Source organism: Pteropus vampyrus, unplaced genomic scaffold (assembly GCF_000151845.1).
Source record: "Pteropus vampyrus isolate Shadow unplaced genomic scaffold, Pvam_2.0 Scaffold151, whole genome shotgun sequence".
Lineage (NCBI taxonomy): Eukaryota > Metazoa > Chordata > Mammalia > Chiroptera > Pteropodidae > Pteropus > Pteropus vampyrus.
In genome coordinates this window covers 3483973-3495365 of record NW_011888932.1, presented here as the reverse complement: position 1 = coordinate 3495365, position 11393 = coordinate 3483973, and the positions used below count along the sequence as shown (strand labels likewise).

General features: G+C 42.9%; 1 protein-coding gene across 5 annotated transcripts in view; it reads right to left on the bottom strand.

The window, feature by feature from the left end:
• The window catches only part of AK4 (adenylate kinase 4), a 69969-nt gene extending 61154 nt beyond the window's left edge, over window positions 1-8815 (bottom strand). Inside the window, exons 1-2 of one of the 5 annotated variants that reach the window (XM_011369577.2) lie at window positions 8718-8815; window positions 7883-8151 (exon numbers count right to left, since the gene is read on the bottom strand). In XM_011369577.2, the coding sequence (XP_011367879.1) occupies window positions 7883-8033 (151 nt within the window). In that variant the 5' untranslated portion in view covers window positions 8034-8151; window positions 8718-8815. Of the gene's footprint in view, window positions 1-7882; window positions 8152-8466; window positions 8598-8628; window positions 8647-8717 lie in introns of those variants that run through there. The other 4 variants (XM_011369578.2, XM_011369579.2, XM_011369576.2 and 1 more) reach the window with 4 other exon arrangements.
• Window positions 8816-11393: the final 2578 nt, after the last annotated feature.

The following is an 11393-nucleotide window of genomic DNA, read 5'->3' as shown; positions in this document are numbered from 1 at the left end:
AGATGTAAATACCTGATCTTCTCCAGGAGCTCTTATCTAGGCCATCTTTTTTTAAATGCACATTTCAGGAAGGGGATTCTTATCAAAAGAAAAAAGTGGGGGAGGTCATTTAAATAGATCCCACTTCTTTTATGGAAGCCATGAGGTCTCTACATCAGTTTGTACGTTCATGTGTATGGATACATATGTATTATATATTGTATGGTACTTTCTACATCCAGATGGTATTGCTCATTTGTAAAAGAACTCTAACTGGCTTAAAAACAAATAAGCACATATATACATATATACATATATGTATATATATGTGTGTGTGTATACATATATGTATATATGTGTTTGTGTGTGTGTGTGTGTATATATATGTATATATTAAGGATTGGCTATTCTAAAATTCTCAAAAATACAGAAACTAACCCAAATCCTTTTCAGGTTCACATGATTTGGGGAAATATTCGGAACTAAAGCTAATTTAAGTCTATTGGTTTAATTAAAACGGATGTATTTAAAATAGTTATCAGCATTAAATATAATACTTTTATTCAAACTAGGCTTATAAACTTGTCAGCAAAAAAAAAATTGGAATGATGGCTGACTTGGTAGAACATTTCGTGAAGTTTTTGTGGGTAACCTAAATATAATGATTGAGAATAAATAAAATAGATGTAGGTGGGATAAAAAGTTTGTAGGTGAACTTTTCAGCAATATTTATGTTTTATATGTCTACTTAAATAGTTTCTCGAAATCTTTTGATAATTTGAAACCTCAGAGTTTTACTAAGTTAAATTAAATGATGGAAATTATTGAATATCTAGATCATTTCCAAATAAAACACTGAAATATTAATTAAGTCCATCTACTTTTTACGGAGGCTCTTTTTACAGAGAAACTGAAAGATAATTTGGGGTTTGCTACTAAATGCCTTGTGTCACATTGAAAGACTGTACTGTTAAAAAGGGCACGTTTCTTGAAATTGTGAAATGTATTTGCCAGTAAAAAAGGCTATTTAGAGAAGTTATGAAATGTATTCATAAATTTGCCAATCAAAAGAATGCTATTTGCTTACTTAGTTTTCATTAGAAATTAAGATCTTTAAAGGTTAAAAATCCCAATGTAAGTAATTGAAACTACTAAGAATAATAAGGGAAACAACTTTGAATGCAAGGAAAGTAAGATATATGTTTTCAGAAAAAAAAAAAAAGCGGGGGGAGGGTTGAGCTATGAACTATAGGGATGCATTTTTGGTAAGGGAAATGAGAGTAATTTTGTCTGCACTAGAGCATGTGGTTATAAAGGGCAAAACTAAAGGTTTACAAAAAGTTAGAGAAAGAAAACTTTACCTTATGTAATTAAACTGACTACAGTTGAACTGCTGTAATAAGGGTCTTAAAAATTAAGCTTTAATATCAATGGTATACCTTTGTAAAGCTGAAACTTAATTTTCTTTCATCTGCTAAAAGAAAAAAGTTTTCTTAGACTGTTAGTCTCTTCCTTATAAGAGATTGTAAAAGGTTTTTTCTTTTCAAATAATCTGTTGAGAAAGCAAATATGCTGTTATATCAAATTAATTGTTTTATGTTGTCTTAATCATTCTTGAATACTTAAGAAAACTGAATCTTCTCAATAGTAAGAGCTAGGTTTTGCTAACAATTATGTAATCTTCTGTTATTTCTCTTTGAAATCTTATATCGTCACTTTTGTTAAATGAATAATTATTGTTCTATTATGACCTATTGTCCTACTCAGTTAATGTTTTAAAATCTTTTGATATTTCTTGACAAGTTTCCCAAAATTTAAATTTTAAACCGAGTCTTTTTCCTAACCTAAAATAACTTTGAGAGTTTTCTAACAGGGCCCTTGAAATACTTCAAAGGATATCCTTCTCCTATTAAAGGGGCATATTAAACTAATTAGGCTTATTTGCTGTGTTGAATTGCATGGGAATCACTATCAAATAAATGATAAACTCCTAGGGTATACTGTATGGGCAAACAATACCTGTAAATTAAATGAATACTCAGGGCTGTGGAAACCCAAGACAGCTGCTTGGTTTCAAGGCTCCTGGGTAAACCTCCTTTTCAGTTTTTGCATTCCTTCATCTACTATAGTGCAATTAAGCTAGACTTCACTCTACTGCCATTTAGTATGGGTTATCAACATGGTCTTGTTGTATGTTTTCCAAATGGGTTGAAGTTTCCCCCACCTCCCCACACCCGCATCGCTGTCTGCTGCAAGGCTGATGCCCTCACAATGGCAAAGAAACTGTTAGAAAATGTGTTTCCCATTTAGGGTACACCTTCTACACTCTCCAGTGACCAAGGCACCCACTCCACTGGCCAAACACATGAGCCTTGATGCAGGCCTTAAAAACTTCTTGGAATTACCATTATCATCTTCAATCATCAGGTGAGGTCAGAAGAACTAATGGAAAAACTGGACTCTAACAGAAAAAGTCTAACAGAAAATTATATGAGATTGAATGAACTGATAAAGATGATTATAATTTTTATGACTTTTTGTTTGAAATATTACTGATTTTTAAAATCTTTTGTTTTCCAGTTATAAGGAAACTTGTTTCTCTTAAACTAGCTGCGACTTAGAGAAATTGGGTAAATTATACCTTTGTGAGCAGGATTGAAATATTTATCTTTTTATCCCTACCTGACCCCTCCAGACTTAGTCACTCTTAGTGACTATTCTTCTTTTCATGGCAATAATAGTTATTTGTGTAAGTTCAATAAGAATCTATACTCCATGTAACAAGACACAACTGGAGACATTGGTTGCATTACCGAAGCTTTGCATTTGGAATGTCATATTTGAGAGAGGCATGCTTAGACCCAGCAATAACCAGACAGCTTTATGGAACTAGGATTGACTTTGGGAGCCAATAAAAAGCCTCTTGAAAATAACGGCCTGATATCTTGGCTTACAGGTGGGTAAAGATCACTTTCTGGCAGGTGAAAGATCTTCAAGATATTTTGGGGACCTCAAGAAGAGAAGAATTCACCCAAATCTATAGGCACTATAGGTAAAGTCTAAAGGCAGGCCCTTGGTTTGACTTTTCTGGCTTCAAGAGGCTTAAAAGTTCGATCTGGAGACTCTTCATAAAAACCTTCAGCAAAGCAGATTTAAAAGAGCATATATGGTTAATTACTATTCTTGTTAAACTTACACAAATAAATAGGCCAAATTTATCAAAACTAGACTTATTTTGCAAATAAATTAGTTTTAATTTGGTTATCTTTGGTAAAAATGAGGGTGATTTTAGAGGGAAAAAATATGTTTCAGTAATATATCTTTGTGGATATTAGATTCTAGTACTGTTCGCTGTCTTTTGAGGTTTTGTTTCTATCCTGAATTCTTCTGGTTTCCTCAAATATTTCACTGATCTCTCCAAACTAATATTTCTAATTTTCTCCTATCGTCTCACTTGGAACTATTGAAAACTAAAACTGTCTTTTCTTGAAGCTCTGCAAACGGCAACTAGACTTAATATAAACTTAAGAGAAATTGCCACAACAGCTCATGCTTAGAAAATCTCCATGCCTGATGTAAGCCTCTAAAAGTTTGCCTGAACACCTGATGACATCATCAGAGACAGTTCAAACTGCAAAAGAAGCTCTGAGCCTGACATCTAGAAATCTTGACTGACTGTCCCCTTGGCTCAGAAACTGATTTATAATTTGTTCCAATCATTTACCTTTGTTTTCCTTTTGTTTCCAGAGATGTCTCTTACTAATTACCAGATTGCTTGCACAATATAGGCCTAACCTTGGGAGCTTACCTGCAAGACCACCTCCTGAAATAAGACATAACTATTTAACTGAACTGACTTATTCTGGTTTAATAAGATATGGAAAAATCTAGTCAGTATTATTTCTAGAATGCGAAGCTTCTTACCTGAACTTTCAAAAGAAGTGCTGAAGGGGAGCAGAGTTTGCCACCCAAAAATATGCCTCTTTGGGATATCGGATATCAATTATTTTAGGTTAGTTAATTTTAAGAAACAGCAGACCTGGAAGAAGCTCTGAAAACCAAGAAGTTACGCTTTGTAAAAGGACATTTACGTTTGTAAGGGACATCTCCATTTGTAAGGGTGTTTCCCTCACCATACCAGGCCTACCTTTACTATCAAAGAAGATTAGAATTTAAATCTGCATAACAATTTTATCCTTGTTTATTGGGCTGTTCCTGGGAACCTCCCATAACTGAGGCTCCACCCCCAATATCTATTGTCTTTAGCTAAGGTCAAATTTAAGGTGATGGTTTCTGCCATTTTGGCAAGTTACTTGGTTTTCCTAGGTCTCTCCCATGTATACGAGAGGTATACATACATGTCATTAAACTTTTAATGTTTTTCACCTGTTAATCTATATCATGTCAATTTGATTGTTAGACCAGCCAGAAGTACCTAGAAGGTGTTAAAGAGAAAACCACACACCCAAAATGGCATCAATGGTACTAAACACTCATGATACCAAACCTAAATTGAATACCTGACCTAATTGCAATTTCGACCTCTCTGGAAACATAATCTTAAAAATTCTGGACTTTTCTGGTCAGCACTAATGAAGTAATCTGTCATGTGGGCCCTCTCTATCCCTCATAGAAAAAGCAATCTCAGTTATAAAAAACAATCACAGGGATGTAAACTATAGCATAGGGAATATAGTCAACAATATTGTAATAACAATGCATGGGTACTAGGCTTAGCAGGGTGTCAGTTTGTAGGGTATATAAATGTCTAATCACTATTTTGTACACATGAAACTAACATATTGTATGTCAACTATAACCGGAAAATAAATTAATTTTTTAAAAAATCATTCTCTTTGTAATAAAGACTAATATAGGAATAAAAAAATTTTAAAAAGGCACTTTACAAGATAAAACCTTTCCCGTTCTCCCCACTTTCTCTCAAAAAAGATGTCTGGGCCCAAAATAATCTTTTTTGTTGTTGTTAATAATGCCTTGGCCTACCCACTCTTCTTCCTATAAAATCTTCTATATTGGACAACCCTTCTGAACGCCCTTCTAGTTGCTAGATAGGATGCTGCCCAAATGATGAACTGCTTAATAAAGCCAACTGGATGTTCAAATTTACTCAGTTGAATTTTGTTTTTCAGCAAGAAATAAGAGGAAATTTTTCCCTCCCCAAAAATAGTTAAGCACAAACTTTTGCCATGAACCAGAACTAATTAAACAGAATGGATTTGATCACTGGAGAATGTCTGACTTTTTCAGGGGAAGATGTAAATAGAATTCCTGACCCATGCCTTTAACGCAGACCAGCCAAACTCCTTTTATGCATTATTTACTTGCCAGATAGATCCCTGTCTCTTTAAGTCTCTCAGTGGAAAATGGAACATGGTGACGGCAGAAGGGACATGGGGCACAAGGTATCTTAAATACTGCTATAGCCCCCAGCACCTAGAACACTGACATATAGCAGGTACTCATTAAAATATCTATTCAATGAATCAGACATTTGCTGCACTGTTATAACTGTTATGTGACAGCAGCAACAAAATCAAAAAGCTATATGCAGAGGAAAGAGACGAATTTTGCGGAGGAAGAGAAGATTTACCAGAAGCAAAGAGTAGCCTTTGCAGGGAGAAGCAGCTTTTCACCAGAGGCTGCAGAAAAGCCATGTGGACAGAAGTATGCCCTAACAAAGGTTGGAGCAGATGGCCTGAGATACTTTCCAATTCAAATTCCTACCAAGGTTTTATTTCTTGGGGTTTTGTTGTGCTTCATCATCTCCTTCAAACCTTCAACTTTTATAAAGGGGTACGTATACAGGGGTTGTTGTGCTTCTCTGCCAGGAAATTAGCTAAAAGTAAACAGCAGGTAACAGAAAATTACTGTGGAATGTTTTCTTATTTACCAAGCAGTGAGCCTTTAAGACTCTTAGACATTCTGAGAGAAAAATAATCCGAGTACACCCTCCAAAAATCCACTAGAAACGACCCAGCTTAAAAATAAATTGTTGTTCTTTATTTTTCTTCTTGTTTCCCTGATAAACAATTTTTAAATGGGTTGATGCAAAAACTACTTCATTCCCAACAGAAAAAAGAAAATCTAAACATTTCACAGTCACTTCTTATTCAAGGGAGAAATACTGGGGAAGGGAGGAATAAAGGAATTTAAAGAGAACGGAAACTAAAATTCAGAACAAAAGAAAGCTAAAATAAAAAAACGAAATGAGACTAAGGGAAAAAGAGCAAGTGGAAAAATTTCTAAACCTCTCAGAAAAAGCATAAACTGGCCGCTTCCCATCATATTCTATTTAAAAATGGAAAAGACCACTAATCCAGTCCCAGGATGGACAATGTGAAGCCTTTCAGGCCAGAAGGAAACAAGTCACTAAGTCAGGTATAGAGAATGCTAAGAAGTGGACTGAATTCCACTCTAGCGTTTCCTCCCCTCACTGTGCCACCATCTCCCTACCATGGACAAGGCCGACCTCATCCCTACACCCTTAAGCTGAGAGCCAGCCCCGCTTCTCACACTGCTCTCACTGCAAACTGCATCCCAAACACTAAAAGAATAAAATACATTTGAATGCGCTATTAAAATTAAAATAGACCTAACTGAGGTAACAATACCCGCCAGAGAAAATTCTAGCGGCAACCTGGTACACAGAACTCTTCCTTCAGAGATGGGCGTGGGGGTAGGGTGGGGAGAGTATTCTTGAAAATCAAAGTAAAAGCTTGCTTTCACACCCTGCTTATGAGACCAGGAATAAAACTCTGCCTTTGGGATACTTGATTCCTAGCTTTTGAGCCTTCCGTATTCCAGCAGTCCACCCACCTCTTCCAACTAATCTGTGCTTCAGTAATGAAGATCCCTAGATAATTAACCCCTAACAGCTAATAACTCCCTTGGACACCAAGAACAGTAACGATAGTAAAACACCGCCGTTTGCAATAACAAGTTTTCATAAAGGAGTTGCTAATTATGAGCATCTGCATCCCAGAAGGGTTATGTACCTTGCAGCAGCACAAGTTACTTTTCGCCTTTTAATGCCCATTCATTAGGAACTGGTGTGAAAGTGGGGTGGAAGCAAAGGGGGAAGGGCCGTCCTGATAGACTATGAGATCAGGCGATCTATATCCCCAGATTCACCACGCAAGCCAAGGGAAGCATTCTCAAGAAGACATTTTCCAGGGAAGCTGGATTTAAAATGTAATTTATCAGATCAAGTCTCCTATTAGTCTCGTAACGGCCAGGCCCCGGCTTGGGGAGGAGGGGGAGCTCGTGGTGAGAGTTTACCTTAGAAGGCAGCAGCGAACAGACAGGCCTTTCAGAGCCACCCAGGGCTCTGCCGGGAGGCCCTAGGCGGCGCGGGGGGACTGGAACCGCGCGCGGCTGCGAGCCCCGCGGCGCCACAGGTTCCCCAGCGCGCAGCGGGGCCGGACTCCCACAGGTGGGCGGCGCTCGGCCTGGGGGCTGCAGCGAGAGGAGAGGGTGCCGGGGTTGACCCGAGACGCGGGGGAGGGGGCGGCCTTGCCTTAAGGAAGCAAGGCGAGGGGGGAGCTTGGCGTTGTCAGCTGCTTGGTTCTCGCTCCCTCAGCTGGGTGGTTACCGGCTTTTCCCCAAGGCAGGAGGAGCCGGGGCGGGGAGAGGAGCCCCGTGCACCTCCCACCCTCCTCCCAGTGAGCCTTGGCCTGCTCCCCGGGCGCGGTTAAGCCGCACGGCCGCGGGCCACCGGCTGCATGCACCCCGGCACGTAGGAGCCTGCACAACCACAGGCGGGAGGGGGGAGGGCGCGCCCGGGGGCCGAGCAGACCTGGCCCCTCTCCGGCCGTTCGTGCCCCCGGCCTAACTAGATCCCGCTTCGGTTCACCCCCACCCCTCGCCCCTGTAGCCCCCTCACCGGTGTTGGCCTTGATGTTCTCCCGCAAGAAGTGGCCGCTGGAGAGATGCTGGAGGCCAAAGTTCTGGGCGATCCTCTGGCACACAGTGCCCTTCCCCGAACCTGGCGGCCCAAGGATGACCGCGCGCAGGAGTTTGGAAGCCATTGCCATCGCGAGGAGTGGGGCGGCTAAACCGGCAACCCGGACAGCGGGCTCGGAGAAGCCCTGGGAACTTTGTTTCTTCTGCCCCTTGACACCCTTCGCTCCCGCGGGGACTCGGCGGCCGCCCCTGCAGGGGAAGGAGAGACTTTTGAGACAGCCCCTCCCCTCAGCCCCGCGGCGGGGCGGCTCGAAGGCGGAGTAAGGCGCCACGCTGCACCTCCCCGCCCTCCTCGTCCCCACGCCGCGAGCCTGGAGAAGTCCTGCGCCCCCGCGCCTGGCGTGGTCAGCCTTCGCGGCTCAGAGATCGGCCGGCCAGTCCCACCTCGATCCCTCACTCTATCTCGCTCCCCACGCCGCGTCCTCCTGGGGTCCGGCGGCCCGGCATCCCCACGCTAGTACCCATCAAGAGGGGAAGCCGGATCCGCAGTGACTTAAAGCGCACCACGCGCTGCCCCACGCAGCGGGCGACCTGGGAGCGGAGCCCCTGCCCGGATCCTCGCACGTGGGCAACGTTTAGTCGGCGCCTCGGCCCCTCCCCAGCGGCTGTCACATCCCTCGGAGTCACAGCGGCCGCTGCTGCCCGCGCGGACCGCCCAGCGCCCACCTCCGCGGAGGGTTGACGGATGCGCTCCCCCGCGGCGACGAGCCTGAGTCCGGCGCCTGTCCACCCAAAGCAGTCACGTAAACACACACCTCGGCTGGGACGCGGCGCTCAGACAGGCTTCCAGCCCAGATCCCGCTGGGCGGTGCCCGCTCCACCCGCCCCCACTCCGGGCCCTGGCCGGCCGCGGGGGACTCGCGCCTTACGTAAGCCTGGTAGACAAGCTTCGCGCGATGCGCGGACCTGTGCCCGCTCCGCTGCCTGCTGCCCGCTGCCCTGCTCCCACTGCGTCTTCCTGTGCTCCCCTAAGACTCAGTGGGGGCTGTGAGAGGCAAAGGGAGATGAAGAAGACGCAAGGGACAGAAATCCTTTTTGGAGGGTCGCTTAGGGACCTTATCTGCTACTTAAGGGGAAAAAGACTTGTTGAGCGCCTACTGTGCGTCAAGTTCGGGACTTGATTTCCTTATGCAACGACTGTTCCTGGTATTCACAGATGAGGAAAGGAAGCTTGGAATGAGGCCATTTATTCATTGATTCATTCATTCAACAAACGTTTATTGAGCGCACACTATGTGCCTGGCGCTGGTTTTGGTTCTTGGCATATAGCTGTGAACCGGAGACAGAATCCTGCCCTCGTGGAAGTCACATGGCAGCGAGAGTTTTGAACGCTCCTCTACCCGGACACCAATGCCCAGGCTTCTTAGGAAAGAGGGAAGGAGTGGAAGATTAATCACCCGCGCTCGGGATCTTATAGCCAACTGATTCCAGGACTTCAGGGCACAGCTGTTGGCACTGCACTTAAAACTCACCAAGTCCAAATGGTGCTATCTCCTTTCTCCTTTTCCCTGCATATCCCAATTCATATCATCTTAAATCTGTTCACACTGCACACGTAGCCTTCGTTTCCCACTGGTACTAAAGTGGTAACCGTCTGCCCATAATTCCTCCGCTTCTGCCAGTCCATCCTCCATGTGGCTGGCAGAGATATTGTTAAAATGCAAATCAATTTCTACTATTTCCCCACCTCAGATATTATTGTCACTTCAGGATAAAGTAAAAAATCTTTAGCAGAGGCACACAGGTGCCTTCCATAAACTTTGCATTCCACTAGCTCCCCTTCTCTGTCCGCCCTCCTTCCACAGGCCTCCTGCCTGTGGAAAATCCATTGCAGAGTTCTGAGTGCCGCCACCCCTGGCTCACAGATGGGAGGGACGGTGTGGAGAAAAGCCTCCTCTGGATTTCTGGCTGCTGTGAATTGGGGGTCTGAGGGTGGGGGAAAGAGCCTGGCACATAGCCCTTGTCCTCCACTGCCTGCACACACACAGACAGTGTCTAGTCTCTGGCTATCTAGGAGCATGGCTGGGCCATGAATGCCGGGCAGCATTTGTTCCGTAGGCTCATTCCCCTGTCAAAATACCTGAGCTGTAGACCTCAGGAGGTTGTTACACTGAGGCCCTTCAGCCCTTCTTCACCTGGGAACAAAGACAAGAGCTTGGGCTGGAAGGTGGCTTAAATCTCTTCCTCTTCTTTCTGCTACATGCCTTGTAATATATAGCAGATACTTTGTGCTGGTTCTCAAACCTGAAAATGCCTCAGAATCACTCCAAGGGTTTATTAAAACATGTTGAGTGCCACCCTCCACAATTTCTGATTCTGTGGGTCTGAGGTGAGCATTTCTAACAAGTTCCCAGGTAATGCTGAGGCTGCTGATCTAGAGACCACACTTTGAAAACCACTGCTCTAGTGAAATAAGCATCGAGACACAGGAGATGTGTGGTCTCCTGTTTCCTCTGCCTGCTGTGGGATCTTAGGCCCTAACCTCTCCCCTTTTAAAATGAGATTGGATTTAGTACATCCCCAAAGTCCCTTTGTATCTACCAAGAAGTGATTCCCTAAGTTCCCAGAAGAAATACAGCTTCTAGCCTCCACAAAACCTAAATAAACTATATTACCCAGTTCTTTAGCCTACTTTTGAAATATCTTTACCAACAGCATCTTATAGTATCTTATAGTATCATGAAGGAGAATTGGCCACTCACACAGTCCTTTGTGCTTTAGGAGCTTAGGAGCTTATATTATGAAACAGAAAAAGGAGTTGTGACATGCATAAACTCATTAGAGAAACTCACTCAAGAATGGAACCTAGAATTTCACAAAACAGCATGCAAGGGATATTCCCTGTGCACGGCCACATTAGGGTCCCACAGCTCACTGCTGATTGGAAGCAGTAGGACTGGAAGAAATGTGTTTTGGAGTCAAACGCCTGGAATCAAATGGCAACAATACCATTCACTAAGTCTGCGAGCCTCTTGACCTCTGCTACCCTTAGTTTGACTATCTATAAAAGGGAGATAATACTTATCTCACAGGCTTGTGGTGAGGCTGAAATAAGAAAATGCGTACAAAGGATTTACCACAGTACTGGACATATAATAAGTATTTCCTCATGAACATCATCATCATTATTAAACATGGGACAATTATTTAGTCTCTCTGATCTCAGTTCCCAAATCGTGAGGAATAAATGAGCTAATGTGACAAAGAAACTAGCAGGCTCCCTGGACCTTGGTAGATACTCTGTAAATGGTAGCTATCTTATCACATACACACATGTAATCTACTCTTTCCTATTTTCTTAGCCTAGGTTTTTAAACCCATTTATAATATTTTTCGCAGTCTACAAAAGAATATACATCTATGTGTTTGTCTCCCATGTAGACAAACTGTAAACTTTGAGGGCAAAGGCCAAATTTTATTCATTTTTCTAT